Source organism: Podarcis pityusensis (genome assembly GCF_964106645.2).
Source record: "Podarcis pityusensis genome assembly, chromosome: 2".
Taxonomy (NCBI): domain Eukaryota; kingdom Metazoa; phylum Chordata; class Lepidosauria; order Squamata; family Lacertidae; genus Podarcis; species Podarcis pityusensis.
Window position 1 is genome coordinate 112,931,008 of NC_138029.1, and position 20,698 is coordinate 112,951,705.

Here is a 20,698-nt window from a genome sequence, read left to right on the forward strand (position 1 = left end):
AAGGAGGGAGGCAGGCTAGCTTCTCCAGGGAGGGAGTTCCAGAGTCTGGGAGCTACCACTGAGAAGACCCTGTCCTGCATCCCCACCGAGCATGTCTGTGAGGGTGGCAGGACTGAGAGAAGGGCCTCCCCCCTGAAGATCTCAAAGCCTGGGCAGATTTATATGAGGGAATGTGGTCTTTCAGATAGCTTGGGAATAAGCTCTGTGATTTTAGCAGGACTTACTTCCAAAATAAATAGTTTTTGCAGCATAAGAAGTGTTTTCCTCCTTTCCCCTCCCCAGTCAATAAATCCCACTTCTTTCTAATCACAGTCACAACAACCTTTCGAGGTAGGTTAGGCTGCCTCAAGGTCACCAGTAATCTTTATGGTGAGTGAGGAACCTTGGGCTCCCATGTCCTAAAAGGTAAAGGGACCCCTGACCATTAGGTCCAGTCATGACCGTCTCTGGGGTTGCGGCGCTCATCTCACTTTATTGGCTGAGGGAGCCAGCGTACAGCTTCTGGGTCATGTGGCCAGCATGACTAAGACGCTTCTGGCGAACCAGAGCAGCACACGGAAACGCTGTTTACCTTCCCGCCAGAGTGGTACCTATTTATCTACTTGCACTTTGATGTGCTTTCGAACTGCTAGGTTGGCAGTCCCATGTCCTAGTCGAACACTTAGCTGTAGCACCATTCTGGCTTCCAAATAAGCAGGACTCCTTGCACAGGACATTTGATGGTCTTTCTATATATATATCCTCTCCCTCCTGCTATTTCCGCCTTCCCCACAACAAACAAAATCATGCCCTTATAGATAAGCCATCCTCCCAGTGCCCTCAGGGTATGTCGGATGTAGATATGACTTGATGCCTGTATTCTATGCCTTCCTTTGATGCCTCAGCAGTTTATGTTTGAAAGAAATAAAATAAATACAGCATATGATTCAACAAAACACCACAGTAAGAACCCAGAAGGAGAGCCCTGCTAGAAGAGCTCATTCTGCTGCCGGCAATGTCCAGCCAGAAGCATCTCCCCTGCAAAATGGATGGCGGCCCTCAAAATTTCAAGGCGGCCCTTGCTGCTCTGGCTGCAATCTTCTTGCAGCTTGGCGGTGCTGAACGTAAGATTCCTCTCCCCACCCTCTTTCTGAATTGCATTTGTTTTGGTAATGGCGTTGATGAAAACCCATGAATCTAGGCTTAGAAGTGATGGGCTGGTTTGCATATGTTTGGGACTTGAGGGGGTGGAGGCGGCGCCAGGCAGCTCTGCTGGGGAGAGGTCAGAAGCAGCTTACTGGGTGTGGTGGGGGTACTGCCATAGCTTCCTGGCAGGTGGGCCGCTGTTGCTCACTGGGAGGGGAGAGGCATGGTGCAAACACGCTAGCAGGAGACCAGATTGCATACCCTCCAACATTTTTCTGATGAAAATAGAGGCGTCCTATTCCATCATCGGATGTGGGTGGCGCTGTGGGTTAAACCACAGAGCCTAGGGCTTGCTGATCAGAAGGTTGGCGGTTCGAATCCCCGTGACAGGGTGAGCTCCTGTTGCTCGGTCCATGCTCCTGCCAACCTAGCAGTTCAAAAGCACGTCAAAGTGCAAGTAGATAAATAGGTACCACTCCGGCGGGAAGGTAAACAGCGTTTCCATGCGCTGCTCTGGTTTGCCAGAAGTGGCTTAGTCATGCTGGCCACATGACCGGAAGCTGTACGCCAACTCCCTCGGCCAATAAAGCGAGATGAGCGCCGCAACCCCAGAGTTGGTCACGAATGGACCTAATGGTCAGGGGTCCCTTTACCTTTATTCCATCATCATCATGATAATAAATGTATTACAGTGGTGCCCCGCAAGACGAATGCCTCGCAAGACGGAAAACCCGCTAGACGAAAGGGTTTTCCGTGTTGGAGGTGCTTCGCAAAACGAATTTCCTATGTGCTTGCTTCGCAAGACGAAAATGTCTTGCGAGTTCCTGCGGGGGTTTTTTCCTTTCCCCCCCCCTTTTCCCCAAGCCGCTAAACCGCTTATCAGCTGATGGCTAAGCTGCTTATCAGCTGATCTTTAAGCCGCTTATCAGCTGATCTTTAAGCCGCTTAACAGCTGATGCTAAGCCGCTTATCAGCAGATCCTTAAGCCGCTTATCAGCTGATCTTTAAGCCGCTTAACAGCTGATGCTAAGCCGCTTATCAGCAGATCCTTACGCCGCTTATCAGCTGATCTTTAAGCCGGCTAAGCCGCTAATACTGTAGCGCTAAGCCGCTAAACCTCTAATGGGCTTGCTTCGCAAGACGAAAAAACCCGCAAGACGAAGAGACTTGCGGAACGGATTCTTTTCGTCTTGCGAGGCACCACTGTATTTATACCCTGCCAATCTGGCTGGGTTGTCCCAGCCACTCTGAGCAGCTTCCAACATACAGTGGTACCTTGGTACTCAAATGGCTTGGCTCCTGAACAAATTGGCCCTCGAACGCTGGAAACCTGGAAGTGAATGCTCCAGTTTGCGAATATTTTTTGGAAGACGAACGTCCGACGCAGCTTCCACGGCTTCCAATTGAGTGCAGGACGCTCTTCCAGCCAATTGGGAGCCGTGCCTTGGTTTTCAAACTGTTTCGGGAATCGAACGGACTCCCAGAACAAATTAAGTTCAAGAACCAAGGTACCACTGTATATAAAAACGCAATAAAACATTAAGCATTTAAAAACAACCCTATACAGGGCTGCCTTCAGATGTCTTCTAAAGGTTGTATAGTTACTCATCTCCTTGGCTAGGTTTGTGTGTGTATGTGTGTGTGTGCATGTGTGTTTACAACTCCATACCCTCCAACATTTCTCCGATGAAAATAGGGATGTCCTAAGGAAAAGCGGAACATTCCAGGATCAAATCAGAAACCAGGACAGCTTCTGTAAATCCTGGACAGTAGGAGCTCTTGGAAGGTCTGGGATTGGCTCTGCTGGTGTGTTGCACCATGCTGACCTTCCCACCTGCGGGAAGCTAGGACAGCAGCAATTGCCCGCCTGGCAAGAGACTTCTGGGAAAGGACTGTTAAGACTGCGGAAAAAAGGGAGGTGGACACACACACACACACACACACACACTTCCAAAACCTGAAGAGCTGCTGGGTGGAAAAGGGCAAATACCTGCTCTCTGCTGCCCTTGGAAGGCAGGACTTGACCTAAGGTTGCAGGAGAGTAGGTTTAAGCTGAGCAGTAGGAGAAACTCTTTAAGGCTAGGAAAAAATTGGCAATGGGAGCAGTTTGTTAGACGTCTTCAAGGAGAGGCTGCTGCGGATGCTCTAACTTTGAATTTGCCCATAGGAACTCTTCCAACTCAATGATACTGGTTGTATAATTTGAAGGAATTATTCGTAGGATGGCTGAGACTCACCCTGGGGACCACACTGGGCAAATGGCCTTCCATATTTCTCCACATTATTTTCAGTTGGCCGGAGGATGTGGGAGGAACATGTTGCCAAATGTTCTCAAAGTAGGCGGAATGGGAGGGAGTTTTTTTCTCCAACGGTTCTTGGGAAGGCAAGGGGGTGGGAATATTCTCTGGAAAATTCTCTCAGTTTGAATGATTTGGCTCTGTAATACTGAACAAAACACTGTTGCTAGAGCATAGTTGTGGATGTTGGAGGTGACAAGGTCAATGAGGAGGGCTGTAATGAGCGGAGGCCAAGCCCATGACAACCTTAAAATCGGGTGGGAGCCACAGTGTCGGCTGAAATTCTCCACTTGTGGAAGGACATCTCACTTAACATTGTCCAGAGAAGGGGCTGAGATTCTGTAACGGCTCAGGGGGAGCCTGACCAAAAAATAAAATTTTAAGAGAACGTCTTGTTCCGCCCTACCCAAACCCAATGGTATGACTCCAAACAATGCAATTCTGGGCTGCATCAATAGGAGTATAGCATCTAGATCAAGGGAAGTAATAGTGCCACTGTATTCTGCTCTGGTCAGACCTCACCTGGAGTACTGTGTCCAGTTCTGGGCACCACAGTTCAAGAAGGACACTGACAAACTGGAACGTGTCCAGAGGAGGGCAACCAAAATGGTCAAAGGCCTGGAAACGATGCCTTATGAGGAACGGCTAAGGGAGCTGGGCATGTTTAGCCTGGAGAAGAGGAGGTTAAGGGGTGATATGATAGCCATGTTCAAATATATAAAAGGATGTCACATAGAGGAGGGAGAAAGGTTGTTTTCTGCTGCTCCAGAGAAGCGGACACAGAGCAATGGATCCAAACTACAAGAAAGAAGATTCCACCTAAACATTAGGAAGAACTTCCTGACAGTAAGAGCTGTTCGACAGTGGAATTTGCTGCCAAGGAGTGTGGTGGAGTCTCCTTCTTTGGAGGTCTTTAAGCAGAGGCTTGACAACCATATGTCAGGAGTGCTCTGATGGTGTTTCCTGCTTGGCAGGGGGTTGGACTCGATGGCCCTTGTGGTCTCTTCCAACTCTATGATTCTATGATTCTTCTTTTCTAATGTTAGATATGGCACTGCCAGTTATGGGGTTACCAATGGCGTGTCTTCCAGATGTGTTGGACTGAAGACTCCCAAAATCTTTTGTTGTTGGCCATGTTGGGTGATGTGAGCTGTGTTCCAAAACATCTGAGGTGTCTCTCTTGTGTCTCCTAACCTTCTGGGGCCTAACAAAGCCTTCTCTCCCCACAAGTGATATATGCAGAGAAAGGCTCTTCGCCGGAGCTGCCATGCCCTGGCAAACGTGGGGAAGTATCCTGGTACCTTCAGCAAAGCGGACCCACCCTTCTCTTTTCCAAGCGGGAGAACGGCCCCGTGGCTCGTCTCCCAGAGGCCTGGGATCGCCTCAGCGTGCTTCCAAATGACTCCCTTCAGTTTAGCAATTTGACGGACAGCGATCACGGCAGATACTGGTGCAGCTCGGTCAATTATTACGACCTGGTGGTCACCACAGGTGAGTGGACCAGCGTTAAATGAGACTGAAAACACACTTAGGGTACCTGTCATACCTGTTACTGTTTTCCTAATATGTGGAGTGTTAAGTTGTGGGTGAACATATCAGACGACACAGCGATTCTTCAAACAGCTCTTGTTTATTCACAGTCCAGAACAGAACTGAACTGAAGGGTTCAGCCAGCCTGCTTATATAGAGCTCCACTAGAACGCAACAGTAACCATTTTCTGTAACTATCCAATCACTGAACGTCACTTTCAATTCCTTATTTGCATATGTGGACCTGAGTGAAAACTATCTACAGTATCCCCCTGCTGGCCCAGTCTGAGAACTTCAGTACATAAAATGGAGCACTTATGACTTTTGTTTCTCTTATGGAAAAATAATAAAATCCATTTAAACTGACGAATCCCCAGCTCCTGTCTTATTCTGAGCCCTTTCTATAGGGCCGTAAGACTGTAGTTCAGTTCAGTCTGTGGCATCTCCAGGCAGGACTGGGGAAAATCCTTGTCTGAAATCCAGGAGTGCCGCTGCCATTCAGCAAGGCCGGTCCAAGACATTTTTCTGCCTGAAGCAAATGACAAGATGGTGCCTCCCCTCCTCCTTAAATGTACAGAAGCCTACCAGGCTGGAAGTTAAATCTTACTTCGAAACTGGACACAGGGCATTGTATACAAGGACGATACAAGAATGGAGAATGAAACAGACAATGTTTCAAGAAGCACTGTAAAAGTTAAGATGTATTGTTAAAAAGAAATAGAAAGGGGAGGGAAGACAAATGGCAATACAACGAAGGGAATGCGTACTGAAGAATAACTATGGATGATTGCCAGAGAAGCTGAAGGAAGTCCAAAAAGAATTAATTTGTTAAAATTTGGATAAAATTGTATAATTTTGTTGGAAAATTAATAAAAATTTATTGGGGGGGGGAAAGAGAGAGCTGGGCCATAAAGAAGGCTGATCGCCGAAGAATTGATGCTTTTGAATTATGGTGCTGGAGGAGACTCTTGAGAGTCCCATGGACTGCAAGAAGATCAAACCTCTCCATTCTGAAGGAAATCAGCCCTGAGTGCTCACTGGAAGGACAAATCCTGAAGCTGAGACTCCAATACTTTGGCCAGCTCATGAGAAGAGAAGACTCCCTGGAAAAGACCCTGATGTTGGGAAAGATGGAGGGCACAAGGAGAAGGGGACGACAGAGGACGAGATGGTTGGATAGTGTTCTCGAAGCTACCAGCATGAGTTTGACCAAACTGCGGGAGGCAGTGGAAGACAGGAGTGCCTGGCATGCCCTGGTCCATGGGGTCACGACTAAACAACAACAACGTCAACCCACAAAAGCGCCACGTACCGTATTTTTCGCCCTATAGGATGCACTTTTCCCCCTCCAAAAATGAAGGGGAAATGTGTGTGCATCCTATGGGGAGAATGCAGGCTTTCGCTGAAGCCTGGAGAGCGAGAGGGGTCAGTGCAAAATTATACAATTTTATCCAAATTTTAACAAATTAATTCTTTTTGGACTTCCTTCAGCTTCTCTGGCAATCATCCATAGTTATTCTTCAGTACGCATTCCCTTCGTTGTATTGCCATTTGTCTTCCCTCCCCCTTCTATTTCTTTTTAACAATACATCTTAACTTTTACAGTGCTTCTTGAAACCCCACTAGCGTTGTTTGCACATCACATACATTTTTCAGATATTCTACAAACTTTCCCCAGTCTTCGATGAACTTTTGGTTTCGCACATATCTAATTTTCCCAGTTAGTTTATCCAGTTCCGCATAGTCTGTCTGTTTCATTCTCCATTCTTGTATCGTCCTTGTATATAAATATTTTATTGGGTGTGTGTGAAGAGACCTCAGCCCCTAGGAGTTGGCTCCTATGCCTCTGCCACACCTGAGGGCAGCAAGATAGCTCTGGAGGGGGGTGGGCAGAGCAGGAAAAGTGGCACAACAACGCTCTCTCCGCTCTGCACCTCTCTGCATCTGCCGCCTGAGGCGGCTGCCCCACTGTGTCTCATCATAGGGCCGGCTCTGGCAGTCAGTGTAGGTGATGCTGAACCAGATGGACTGATGGTTTGACTCGTTATAAGGCCGCTTCCTACGTTCCGTGTTCCCAATAACCGCTGCCATTGGTGGGATAATGAATTGGCTAGGCCAGCCCTACCCTGGCGGACTCTCCTGTCTCTGAATCAGCGAGTCCTGGATCCCTGGCAATGAAGAGAAAGGCACTAAGCCCATCCCACCTCCTGCCCCGGTCCCAAATGCTTCTTGAATTGAACATGGCACATCAGAGATGCTTCTTTCCCATCCAGGCACTAAGCAGATGATGGAGAGCAGACGGTCTGATCTTGTGTGCTACGTCCTGAGCTGTTCTGTCTCGAGCAAGAAATTAGACAATAATGTGGTGAGCTGGTGGGAAGGCAAGAAGGCTCTCCAGCAAGGCGAGAAGGAGAGAGACTACAGCATCTTCAAAGGTCACAGGGCATCTCAGCTCCACATTTGCTTGAGGGAAGGGAAGGAGACCAAAGAGAGAAGACTGAAGTGCAGCTTTGCTGAGAAGCAGGAGATCACCTTCCGTTTGACGGGGAGGGAACAGGATTTGTGCGGCTGCTGCGGTTGGCTGCCCTCTCCTCCAGGTAAGGGGCTTTCTAGTTATTTGGGCTACTTTGCAGGGAACCTGCTCTCTAGGGAGGGGGTAGCTAAAGTTCTGAGATATTGATGACTGTATGCATATTTTTGAAAGGGCTGTGGAATCATTAACCAAGGGGAGGGAAACACAGAGCCTCATTTCACGCTAGTTTGAAAACACACCTAAGTCTGTGTACAGACAACACAGAAAGTAGCTGCTGCTTTAGGCGATGTTATCGCACAAAGGTGCGTACAGTCGCAAACCGCTGTGTACAAAAGCGCCCTGTGAAGAAATTACTCCTGTGTGTTTCAAAGGCTACATGCCTGCACGGCTGTAGATTGCAATATGTTATTGTTGCAATAACAGCAGGTGGCGCTGTGGTCTAAACCACTGAGCCTCTTGGGCTTGCCGATCAGAAGGTCGGCGGTTTGAATCTGCGTGATGGGGTGAGCACCCGTTGCTTGGTCCTTGCTCCTGCCAACCTAGCAGTTCGAAAGCAGTGCAAGTAGATAAATAGGTACCACTGCAGCGGGAAGGTAAATGGTGTTTCTGTGTGCTCTGGCTTCCATCACGGTGTCTCGTTGCACCAGAAGTGGTTTACTCATGCTGGCCACATGACCCAGAAAGCTGTGTGTGGACAAACACCAGCTCCCTAGGGCTGAAAGCGAGATGAGCACCACAACCCCATGGTCGCCTTTGACTGGACTTAACCATCCAAACATCCTTTACCTTTACCTTTTACCTTTATTGGTGCAATAATAGGCTGCTTGCACATCTTACATTTAAAGCAGATTTCCACACACCCCAGAGAATGTTGGGAACTGTAGTTTTTTAAGGGTGCTGAGAAATACAGCTTTGTGAGGGGTAAACTACTGTTCGCAGGATTCTTGGGGTAGGAATGTGCTTTAAATATAGGTGACTCTCAACTTGGGCGGGGATTGCGTTCCGGGGTTACGATACGATATGATACGATACAATATCTTTGTTGTCGTTGTCCCATACAGAACAATGAAATTTAAAAAATCTACATAAAACGTTCAAAACCCTAAAAACTCTGAAACCCCATTTTAAAATACAATATACTATAGAGACTCCTTATGCTGCGTTTAGAACCAGAATTGCATTTGGGTAGAAACTGTTTCTCAGGCGGCTAGTCCTGGCCTTTATAACCCTGTACCTTCTTCCAGAAGGCAGAAGCTGAAAGAGATCATTTCCGGGGTGCACACTATCCTGCGCTATCTCTGCAGCTTTCTTATGGCACCTGACGGCATAGATTTGATCCAAGGTGGGAAGAGTGCACCCAATTATTCTCTCTGCAGTCTTTACAACCCTGGACAGCAGTGTTTTTTCCCTGGCCATGCAGCTCCCAAACCACACACAGAGACCATAAGTTAATACACCCTCCACAGTGCAATGGTAAAATGCCATCAACAGGTCCTTTGAGAGATTGTTTTTCCGGAGGATTCCGGAGGTTAGCATGTAAAGCAAAAATTGTTTGTATTCAGTGGTGGGTGGGATTGCAAAGGTCTTTTCCCCTGGACGCTCACTCACTTTCTGAGCCCTTTTACTTTTTATTTTTTTGCCAAGTGCATGAAGCTGCATGTGCACAAGTTAATTGTGCATAAGTTGCAAGTTACCTGCACTTGGTGTGTATGTAGCCATCTTGCATTCGGTTAGATTTATTCCAGACCATCCACACATAATTCTGCAGTGTTCTGCTAGTAGCGTTACTTATGGTGCCATTGCCATCTAGAGGTGCACTTTTGAATTACAGCACAACAAAATGGGACAAAACAAAACAAAACCTCTGGAATGTTCGTGATATGAAAAGTTAATGGGATTTTATCAGGAAAGTGCGTGGAACATGCAACCAACTGGAAACAGCCGTGCGTCTGTCCCAAAACCTTTGCAGGTGCAAGCTGTAGTGAGAGCAGGATAATATAGAACTACTTCAAAACTACCATGAGCACAAATCACCATTAATGCACAATAAAAAAGACATCTAGATGCAATGCTTGAATAGTGTCCCCCACTATTGCATCAGCTGGTCAACGCGGTATTGTTTAATAGTACCGGTATTCTGGAAAGGGTCCCCTAGTTCAGTGACAGAGCACCTGCTTTGCATGCAGAAAGTCCCAGGTTTAGTCACCAGATAGGAATAGGACTGTCCCCTGCCTGAAACCTGCTGCTGCCAGCCAGTGTAGACAGTACTAAGCTAAGTGGACCAATGATCTAACTTGGTGTAAGGTAAGGTTACCAGATTTTTTTTCAATGAATCCGGGGACACTTTAATTAATTAATTAATTAATTAATTACTACATGTTCGGGGCGTTGATGCTGCAGCGATAGCGGTGGCAGAGGGGTTGCCGCCGCCTTGACCTCAACTACCACGTTTCCCCTTCCTCCGAGGCTTCTATCTCCTTTCTCCAGGAGCCTGGGCAGCCCCAGGCTCTTTGATGGTGATGGTGGTGGTGGTGGTGGTGGGGAAGCGGTGCACGGTGGGTCAGGCATGGAAGGCGGAGGAGTGCGGTGAGACTCAAGAAGCACGACGCCTCCCTTCCCATCAAAGCAGCCCCAATCCCATTCCTGCTTGCATGCAAGCAGAAGGGGGGTGGGAATCCCTCAGTTGAGAAGGGAGGCTTTACACTGCCTTTCGGAGCAGTCCCATCCCATGCATGCAAGCAGGAGGGGGTGGGGAAGTCCCATCCCATGCATGCAAGCAGGAGGGGGTGGGGAAGGCAGTGCAATGCCTCCCTTCCCATCAGAGCAGCCCCAATCCCATTCCAACTTGTGTGCAAGCAGGAGGGGGCAGGGATCCCTCAGCTGGGAAGGGAAGCTTCCCGTTGCCTAACTGAGAGATCCCTGCCCCCTCCTGCTCGCATGGAAGCTCTGATAGGCAGCGTGAAGCCTCCCTTCACAGCTGAGAGATCCCTGCTCTGTTCCTGCTTGCACGCAAGTAGGAGTTGGGAGGCTGCTCTGATAGGCAGCATGAAGCCCCCCTTCACAGCTCAGTTGCTGGGGTCAGGGAAGGTGGAGGCAGCCCGGAAGCTGCATCTTCAAGCCCCTGCACCACCATCATATGGGGACTTCCGAGCAGCTCCTGAAGCCAGCCAGAGCCAACTGCCCCGGGCTGCTGAGACTGCCACTGCTGCGTTTCCCAGGGACATGAGATGAAATCTGGGGACATTCCGGGGATGGAATTTGTCCGCGGACTTATTTGCAAATCTGGGGACTGTCCCCGGGAAACAGGGACCTCTGGTAACCCTAGTATAAGGCAGCTTTCTACACTGTTCCCTGCTCGATGTCATATACTGGCTGGGTAAAGAGGATTGATGGGAGGCATCAGCTGGGGAACCCCCTGGGGAAGAAGGCTCAGAGCCAGAGTGTCAGGGAAAGGCCTGAAGCAGAAGATTGGGGAATGCATGCTCAGGCAGATCAGCTTCCCTCAGAAGAGGGGCTGGGGGGAGGGAGAGACTCACCCCCCTTGTTTCCAGCAATCTCAGAAGCAGAGGGAGACACAGACACAGAGCAGATTAGACAGGAGTTGCCTAGCTACGAGATAATGACAAGAGAAATAAAAGGGAGGGCACAGATAGCAGAGACCTTATTCGAGACTGTGCAGGACCCTCCCTCTCCACGAACTAGGAGATCCAAACGTATGAGAGAACAAGGGTGCAGAGAGGAGGAGGAGGAACTTCCTGTTGGTGAACAGGATGTTGCGGAAGATGGAAGGGGGAAGAATTGGAGTAGCCAACTGCTCTCCTTGTGGAGGGAAGTGGATTTTTGCTTGTGGCCTGATGCCTGAATAAAAAGGACTATAAAATATAAACTGCTCGTTAATTCTTATCTGTGAAGTTAGCAAAGGCAGGCTCTCCACGCATGACAAAGAGGCTTGGTGGTGGGACAACAGTGAGCGGTCAGAAGGGGAAGACTGGGAGGCGGAGGTGTGGGAAGCTGAAAAGGTAACAGGGTTTAGTGAGCAGGGAGAGTCTGTGGCAGAGAGCAGCCCGGAATCAGAGGCAGAAGCGGAGGCTGGTGAGGAAGGGGGCAGAGAGGCAGAGTGGTGAAGAAGCCAAGGAATCTCCCCCTCCTGCTGTGACAAGCTCGTCTTCCCCCTGGTCTCTCAGGACCAGAAGAGGCATGAAGTGGGAGGAACAACGAGAGAGAAGATGAAGGTGCCTCAGGTTGCTGGGAAAGGACCCAGGAGAGGAGCCGTAGAGAGCGGTGGGAAGGTGGGGACATTCACTCCCTATTGGGAAGAGTTGCTGTGATCCCAAGGCCTGCACTGTTCTGGTTTCTTTGAATAAAGAGTTAACTTCTCAGGCACTGGGCGTTTTATCGCTGACCTGATCCTGACACTCTAGTAGAGTTGTACCTCAGGTTAAGTACTTAATTTGTTCTGGAGGTCCGTTCTTAACCTGAAACTATTCTTAACCTGAGGTACCACTTTAGCTAATGGGGCCTCCTGCTGCCACTGTGCGATTTCTGTTCTCATCCTGAGGTAAAGTTCTTAACTCGAGGGACTATTTCTGGGTTAGCGGAGTCTGTAACCTGAAGTGTCTGTAACCTGAAGCATCTGTAACCCGAGGTATCACTGTACCAACATTTTGGGAATCAAAAGGTTGGAAACCTTCTCTGGTGCACTGTGGGGGAGAAGCTGGAGCCAGGATTTCATGGTCTTGTTCTCTCCTGTAGGAAAAGTAAAAGGTTGCTTAACGCCTCCATGTCCAGAAAGTGAAGGAAATGGGGGCACCTGGATCCCGCTGGCAGTTTGTGTCACGCTGCAGTCTGTAATCATATTCGTGCTGGGAGTGCTGCTATGGAGAAGCTGTCGGTAAGTGGAGAATTGTCCTGACCAAGCTTCTGAGCATCAAGAGGAAGGGAAGAAGGGAAGACCTTGGATCGAGGTCATAGGGAGTTGTTGTTGGTCAGAAAAGATGGTACAGAGCTAGGAAACCAAGCGGGGCTGGTTTCAAAGAGTCCTCGTTGCATTCAATACAAACAAAACTTTTCCCAAGCTGCATTAAGTCCTGTAGAAGCAGTTCTGCTCATTCCCAACACGGTCGGTTTGAGCCAGGAAGAGTCAGCTGCGGAGAGTGGCTACTGGCCAGCACCTGGGACGTCACCACCTCTGCAAAGCGTTGGTGGCATTTGTGTGTTTTGAGTGCACAGGTGAAGAGTGGGTGTGTAAACAGGTAAGTGTCCTCGTGTTGGTTTATTAATGGTAATTCCCCCCCCCCCCCAAAGGCAGATAGCTGGTCTGAAGGACCCAGCGGGGAGCAAGATTGCGAGCTGACTCAGGGAACTTGCATGAAATGTAAGAAAGAAAAGGATAAAAAAAATATGAAACTGTCACACCAAATCTCTGTGGCTACCACGTTTGGAAAAAGCATATATGGGTCTGATCACAGCATCTCAAAAAGGGAATTGCAGAGTTGGGAAAGGTGCAGAAAAAGCCGGACAGAGTGATCCAGGGGCTGGAGCAGGAAGGAGGAAAAGGCACAAATGTTGCTCCTATTCAGTGGTAGGCAGGGCTGGAGGCAAAAATGGGCATCTCAAGAAATGTACATTTTACCACAGTAGGCTAGTTGATGTCCTCACCCCTGCACCCCACGGTGGCCTCCACTGAAAGAGGGAAGAGGCCTCACCCGAGTTCAAGGGAACATCCCAGCCACCTGGGGTTCGAATCAGGACTGGTGAGGGGGTGGCAGCCTAGGGAGAGTGCTGAGGGCCACACAGAAAGGCCTGCAATTGGCTTCTGGGCCACAGCTTTCCAGTCCCTATTGGACACCAGACACAGGCCACTTCAACCCACACCCTGCATTTAACACACATTTATTTATTTTTGTTTTAAAAAAATAATTAATTTTCAGTTTCAAAAAATCCAATATGTGCCATTTTATATTAATACCAAACAGCAATACCAATTCAAATACAAATCAATCACATAGCCAAATATAAATTTTGTGTGGCTTCCAACGTGTTGTACGTCAAGGTCAGATTCCCTTTAAATCTGCCTCCAGACTATCGCTCAAACCAAATACAATCCATTATTGATAAAAACCCTTATACCACAGCTACAATAATTAACTTCAATTTGCATTAACACATATAGTAGTTTGTAAGTTCGCAAATGAAGTTCTCCTTTCTTCTTCCTGTGTGAGGTTTTAATTTCCATCGTTCCTTTAATTCTTCATCAAATATTATGTCCATATTAATTACAGTGGTACCTCAGGTTAAGTACTTAATTCGTTCCGGAGGTCCATTCTTAACCTGAAACTGTTCTTAACCTGAAGCACCACTTTAGCTAATGGGGCCTCCTGCTGTCACCGCGCCGCCGGAGCACGATTTCTGTTCTCATCCTGAAGCAAAGTTCTTAACCCAAGGTACTATTTCTGCGTTAGCGAAGTCTGTAACCTGAAGCGTCTGTAATCTGAGGTACCACTGTAAATGTGCTTTTAATGCATAGCTGTCAACTTTTCCCTTTTCTTGCGAGGAATCCTATTCGGAATAAGGGAATTTCCCTTTTTAAAAAAGAGAAATGTTGACAGCTATTTTTTAATGTATGGCGAGCATGAGACCTAGGTGACTGTTAGGATTTTTATCTATCCGAGCTGCTCCAGCTAGTGGTACTGTTGTACTATGTTTTGTGTAGATCATGTGAGTATCTGAGTGAACGTGAGACAGGAAGTCTGAGTACTGTTGGAAGTTGCCCTGCTGGCCAGTGGGTGACACCGGACGGCAACCTGCATTTCTGTTTTCAATCTTTCCCATCTCTCCTTGCAGCCAGAAGCATCCAGCCCACCTTGAGCAGCTCAGGAAAGGTACGTGATTGGAGGTTCCCTGGCTTCTGTGCCTACATTCAGGGATGTTTCAACATCTGAAGGCAGGGAAGTTTTTAACGTTTGACATTTATTGTGCTTTTGTTTTTAATTCTTTATTGAAAAGTAAAAAGTGCAAAATTACAAGTGCGCAGAGTAAGACACAAATAAGAAGCAGCAGCAAGAAATAGTACCCATTTGGAAAACAAAACAAAACAGGAAAAATATATTTTGTGGACATTACAATATGTTATTTTAGTTATAGTGTTTGTAATATTTTGTTGGGCAGCCTGGCACAGTGGCTGGGACAACCCGATCAGATGGTTGGCATATACCCTATTTTTCGCTCTATAAGACGCACCAGACCACAAGACGCACCTAGTTTTTGGAGGAGGAAAACAAGAAAAAAAATAATTCTGAATCTCAGAAGCCAGAACAGCAAGAGGGATCGCTGCGCAGTGAAAGCAGTGATCCCTCTTGCTGTTCTGGCTTCTGTGATAGCTGCGCAGCCTGCATTCGCTCCATAAGATGCACACACATTCCCCCTTACTTTTTAGGAGGGAAAAAGTGAGTCTTATAGAGCAAAAAATATGGTACCATACTTTTCCATGTACAGTGGTACCTCTGGATGCGAATGGGATCCATTCCGGAGCCCCGTTTGCATCCTGAAACGAACGCAACCCGCGTCCGTGCGTCTGCGCATACATGGGTTGCGATTCGACGCTTCCACGCATGTGCGTGATGTCATTTTGACCGTCTGCACATGCGGCGAAACCTGGAAGTAATGTGGAGCGCAACCTGAAAATATTCTTCCCAAAGCTACTTCAACCCGAGGTATGACTGTATAAGACGAGGGTTTTTTAAATTAAAAAATCATGTTAAGAATTGGGGGTCATCTTATACCCAGATAGTGTATAGGGGGGGTGTGATTTGTTGCTGCTGCAAACTGGAGATTGTCAGCGGCTACTGGGCGTGTTATTGGTGGTTGTGGCAAGGGCTGTTGTTGATTGGCTGTCACCGCGGCAATTGGGTGGGCGATTGGCGGCTTCTGCCAGCGAGGGGACAGACGATAGGTGGCTTTTGCGACATGTGCTAGTGGCAGCATATGTCAGTCAGGTGAGCGATTTTTGGCAACCCCCCCCCAAAGCTCCAGAATCTCTGGGCCACCCCCCGTAAAAAAAGCTGAACAACTCGGGGCCATCTCCCCCCATTCTCTTAATTTAAGGTAAAGGTAAAGGGACCCCTGACCATTAGGCCCAGTAGTGACCGACTCTGGGGTTGTGACGTTCATCTCGCTTTATTGGCCGAGGGAGCCGGCGTACAGCTACCGGGTCATGTGGCCAGCATGACTAAGCCGCTTCTGGCGAACCAGAGCAGCGCACAGAAACGGCATTTACCTTCCCGCCGGAGTGGTACCTATTTATCTACTTGCGCTTTGACATGCTTTCGAACTGCTAGGTTGGCAGGAGCAGGGACCGAGCAATGGGAGCTCACCCCGTCGCGGGGATTCGAACCGCCGACCTTCTGATCGGCAAATCCTAGGCTCTGTGGTTTTAACCCACAGTGCCACCTGCATCCCTTCTCTTAATTTGGAGTCCCCCAAAATAGGGGGCGTCTTATACATGGGGGTGTGTTATACATGGAAAAATACGGTAAACATTATTATTGTTGTTGTTGTTGTTGTTGTTGTTGTTGTTGTTGTTGTTATTATTATTTGGGGTGGAAAGTGCAAAGGAAAGTGTGGCTGGTAATGCAGCTGGAGCAAGGAATTCTGGGTTGGCTAGGGGAGAGTTCTAGTGAGTTGGAGCAGGGAGGGTTGTGGGTTGACCCTCAAGTACAAGGCCTGCTTATCTTTGGCCTAATTGTGACTTGGCATGGACATCAAAAACCCTCTAGCCTCGGCCAGGACGATTCACTTCACATACCTCTGTCTCTGCCGGGTTGGATTGCAGCCATGAGCAGCCTTACGCTCGTGTAAGCGCTGTGGATCTGGGCCCATAACCCTGTTGTTGGGATGCTGCCGGGAGACAGGGGCAATTGGCAGGCCCACAGCTGGCTCCAGCCACTGGCTGGCAGCTAGGCAAAACTCTGGTTCTCAGAACAGCATCAAAACTGCGACTCAAGCCTCAGAAACCTTGAGAGCCTGGGCACGCAATCCAGCAGAGATAAGAACTCTTTGCAGCGGAAGTAGTGGACAGAAACATGTGTAAGCATATTTACAGCATTTATTCAGCAGCAGGACAAAGGGAAAACATGTCTTCTTCCCTCCGTGTCCAAGCAAAACAGCAGCATTGCAAAAGCAATATACAACGGAAGTTCAGGTTACATACGCTTCAGGTTACAGACTCCGCTAACCCAGAAATAGTGCTTCAGGTTAAGAACAGAAATTGTGCTCCGGCAACGCGGCAGCAGTAGGAGGCCCCATTAGCTAAAGTGGTGCTTCAGGTTAAGAACAGTGTCAGGTTGAGTATGGACCTCCGGAACGAATTAAGTACTTAACCCGAGGTACCACTGTATCTGTTCCTCTTAAGGTGGAGCGGAACATCAATATCCTAACAGTCCAACGGTAGGATGGGAGACAGAGGAATTTTAGCCTCTGGGTTGTGTAGGGAGCTCTTTCGATGAACATGCTTATTGTTTCACTCATTTCCAAATGTGGTATGCCAGCCCTGGGGTACTGCCAAATCCCAGTGTTCGTTGAGTCGAAGATCCTGGCTTCATTCCTTTGCGTCTGCAGGTAGGACTGGCAGAGACCCCCTGCCTGAAACCCCGTAGAGGAACTGCCGGTCAGGGTAGACAGTCCTGCTCTAGATGGACCACATTGTCTGACTCGGTTTCCCATGCTCCACTGCTACATGCGGGAGTCCTCCTGCTTCTTCTGCTAAAGAGTGGGCGGGAAAGAAGTATGGGGTGCCATAATTTTGTGATCCAATAGGTGGGAGTGTTTGGCAAGTCAGACCAACTATGCACAAATAACTGATGAGGTGGTAAAATTGTCCCTGCACTGTGCTGTGTGTCAGATTGCAGATATTGCATGCATAAATAAATAAATAAATAAATAAATAAATCACAGCACATACAGAACTAAAAATAGTGAGAGGTTATCCTAGAAACAGTTTTCCTCAAGTCTGTTTATATTTTAAGTGAGAGAGCTACGCAGTCCCCCACTTCCCTCTGAATTGGCCCAGCCCTGTTCAGAAACTGTATCTGCTTTCTGTGTGAACTAGACTCAAGCACAGGTAAAGGTAAAGGGACCCCTAACCGTTAGGTCCAGTCGTGGCCAACTCTGGGGTTGCGGCGCTCATCTCGCTTTACTGGCTGAGGGAGCCGGCGTACAGCTACCGGATCATGTGGCAGCATGACTAAGCCGCTTCTGGCGAACCAGAGCAGCACACGGAAACGCTGTTTACCTTCTCGCTGGAGCGGTACTTATTTATATACTTGCACTTTGTCGTGCTTTTGAACTGCTAGGTTGGCAGGAGCTGGGACCGAACAACGGGAGCTCATCCCGTTGTGGGGATTCGAACCGTCGACCTTCTGATCAGCAAGCCCTAGGCTCTGTGGTTTAACCCACAGCACCACCCGCGTCCCTAGACTCAAGCATACTTTATACTTTTCAAGCACACGGCGTCTTCCCCCAAAGAATCCTGGGAACTGTAATTTGTCAAGGGTACTGAGATTTGTAGCTTGGAACTACAGTTCCCAGAATTCTTTGGGGGAAGTCATGTGGTTTGAATACGTGGTGTGGATCTGCATGCCTGGGGTAGGATAATAGTTTATTGTTTCTGTGTCTGCCTGTGAGCCACACTGCGTGTTTCGTTAGAGGGTTTTTGAGAGCAGAAATGTTTTAGTTTCTGTGTCTCTGTGAGTTCTACAATTCCATCGCACAGCGGATGTGAAATTTGTGATCAGTATTCAGCACTGAGAGAAACATCAGAGAAACGCTTTCTTTTTCTTTTCAAAACAGAAGCATATAATAGCTGATTATCCCTCCCCCAAATTCTGAGCAAAATACAGTGGTACCTCAGATTAAGAACTTATTTCGTTCTGGAGGTCCGTTCTTAACCTGAAACTGTTCTTAACCTGAAGCACCACTTTAGCTAATGGGGCCTCCTGCTGCTGCCGCGCGATTTCTGTTCTCATCCTGAGGTAAAGTTCTTAACCCGAGGTACTATTTCTGAGTTAGAGGAGTCTGTAACCTGAAGCATCTGTAGCCTGAAGCATCTGTAACCTGAGGTACCACTGTAATGCATTTTGCAAACTAAGCAAACACAACCAATTGTATAATTGATTCTGGCTGTGGCAAACACCCCTTGTTTTGATATAATTACCTACCGCGGGATTTTGATTGTTAAGCCCAGAGCATACACAGGTGAAAAACAGAATGACTCATCCCTCTGTCATTTTACAGATGTTTCCAAGTTGGACGGCACATCACAAGTCTATGTGAATGTCAGGACCTGATGAGAAATGCCTGCTGTGGCGAGGGAAAGCCTTTGGTTCCCAATGAGTCAGCCAACCCTGGACCACACCTAGTGGAGCTTGTATGCTGTTATGACCCTCCGGCATTAACTTTTTCCAGGCATCTGATTTTATCTGTCCTTCCCTTCCAGGGAAGACTTTACACCTTGCCAAACCTTCCCTAGATTTCTGCATAATGCTTGTAGGTGGAAGGATCAGGCACAAAAAGCAATTCTCCCTGCAAGATATCTTATTATCTGTGTCCGTTTTTCATTTGAAGCAGTTTCCTGCCTGGTCTTATGTCGAATATTTGGGGAGGCCATCCTTTCAGCATCAGGATTTCGGGAGCGGTTGTACTGTTAACAGTTGGGGCTTAGCCACACTTATCTTTTGCCTTGCTCCTTCCACACACAAGTGTGCACTTTGAAGCTCTGTGTCTGAGCTCCGCTTTTTCCTTTTTGCTCAACGAAAACCTGCTATTTACTCTTGAATCAGAGCAAACTGTAATCTGCGGAAAACCAGAAATTGCCCTTGTTGCCCTTCAGCCTTAAAAAGTGGGTTTTTGTGGGAAAAGTTCCGGGGGGTGGGGTGGAGCTCAGACACAGAGCTTTAAAAATGCCTGGGGAAAACAGGGTGGGGGGAGGAAAGTGTGGAAAGGCACCCTGCTTATGCGTGGTGTAGTGGTTAAGAGCGGTAGACTCGTAATCTGGTGAACCAGGTTCGCTTCCCTGCTCCTCCACATGCAGCTGCTGGGTGACCTTGGGCCAGTCACGCTTCTCTGAAGTCTCTCAGCCCCACTCACCTCACAGAGTGTTTGTTGTGGGGGAGGAAGGGAAAGGAGAATGTTAGCCGCTTTGAGACTCCTTAAGGGGAGTGAAAGGTGGAATATCAAGTCCAAACTCCTCCTCCTCCTCCCCCTCCTCCTCCTCTTCTTCTTCTTCTTCTTCTTCTTCTTCTTCTTCTTCTTCTTCTTCCAGCAATGTTCCACTGCCACTAAACATTTCACTAGCGGAACAGGTGCACTGCTAAGTGGCTTTAACTTACCTTGAATATAATCCTATATGTCAGCACGTGAAGTTTTTAAAAATATATATTCTTTATTGAAAAATAAAAAGTACGAAATTACAAGTGCACAGAATCACAAAAACGAAGAAGAAACAAGAAATAGTACCCATGTTGAAAACAAGCAAACAAAGGCTAAACTAATTGTAAATAATGTTGTGACGGAAGAACTTAAAATTGAAAAAGGGACACGACAAGGTTGCCCAATTTCCCCACTTCTTTTTATTTCGGTCCTGGAGGTTCTGCTGAATATGATTAGAAGGGACCAGATGGTTAAAGGTATACAGGTCGGAATTAAACACTATAAATTGAGAGCATTTGCAGATGACTTAGTATTGACGTTACAGGAGCCAGAATCTAGTACAAAAAGGGTTTTAGAACTGATTCAAGAATTTGGTCAAGTGGCAGGATTTAAATTGAACAAGTCAAAAACCAAGGTTTTAGAGAAAAATTTAACATCGTTTGAAAAAGAGAGGTTTCAGAATGAGACAGGTTTAACAGTGGTTAAGAAAGTTAAATACTTGGGGATTAACATGACAGCAAAAAATGGGAATTTATTTAAAGATAATTATGAAAAATGTTGGTCAGAAGTGAAAAAAGATTTAGAAATTTGGTCAAATTTGAAGCTTTCACTGCTAGGCCGTATTGCTGCGATAAAGATGAAGGTATTGCCCAGAATGTTGTTTTTGTTTCAAACTTTGCAGATCGTGGACAAAATGGATTGTTTCAAGAGGTGGCAGAAAGATATTTCTAAGTTTGTCTGGCAGGGCAAGAAACCCAGAATAAAATTTAAAATATTAACGGATGCAAAG

General features: G+C 47.5%; 1 protein-coding gene across 1 annotated transcript in view; it reads left to right on the forward strand.

Moving 5' to 3' along the window:
• Window positions 1–20,698, forward strand: part of LOC308470008 (lymphocyte antigen 6 complex locus protein G6f-like) — a 27,388-nt gene continuing 6,690 nt past the window's right edge. Inside the window, exons 1-6 of the mRNA XM_080993207.1 lie at window positions 1–1,103; window positions 4,653–4,913; window positions 7,226–7,549; window positions 12,238–12,376; window positions 14,329–14,366; window positions 18,775–20,020. Coding sequence (XP_080849333.1) covers window positions 995–1,103; window positions 4,653–4,913; window positions 7,226–7,549; window positions 12,238–12,376; window positions 14,329–14,366; window positions 18,775–18,827 — 924 coding nt within the window. The 5' untranslated portion in view covers window positions 1–994 and the 3' untranslated portion in view covers window positions 18,828–20,020. The remainder of the gene's footprint in view (window positions 1,104–4,652; window positions 4,914–7,225; window positions 7,550–12,237; window positions 12,377–14,328; window positions 14,367–18,774; window positions 20,021–20,698) is intronic.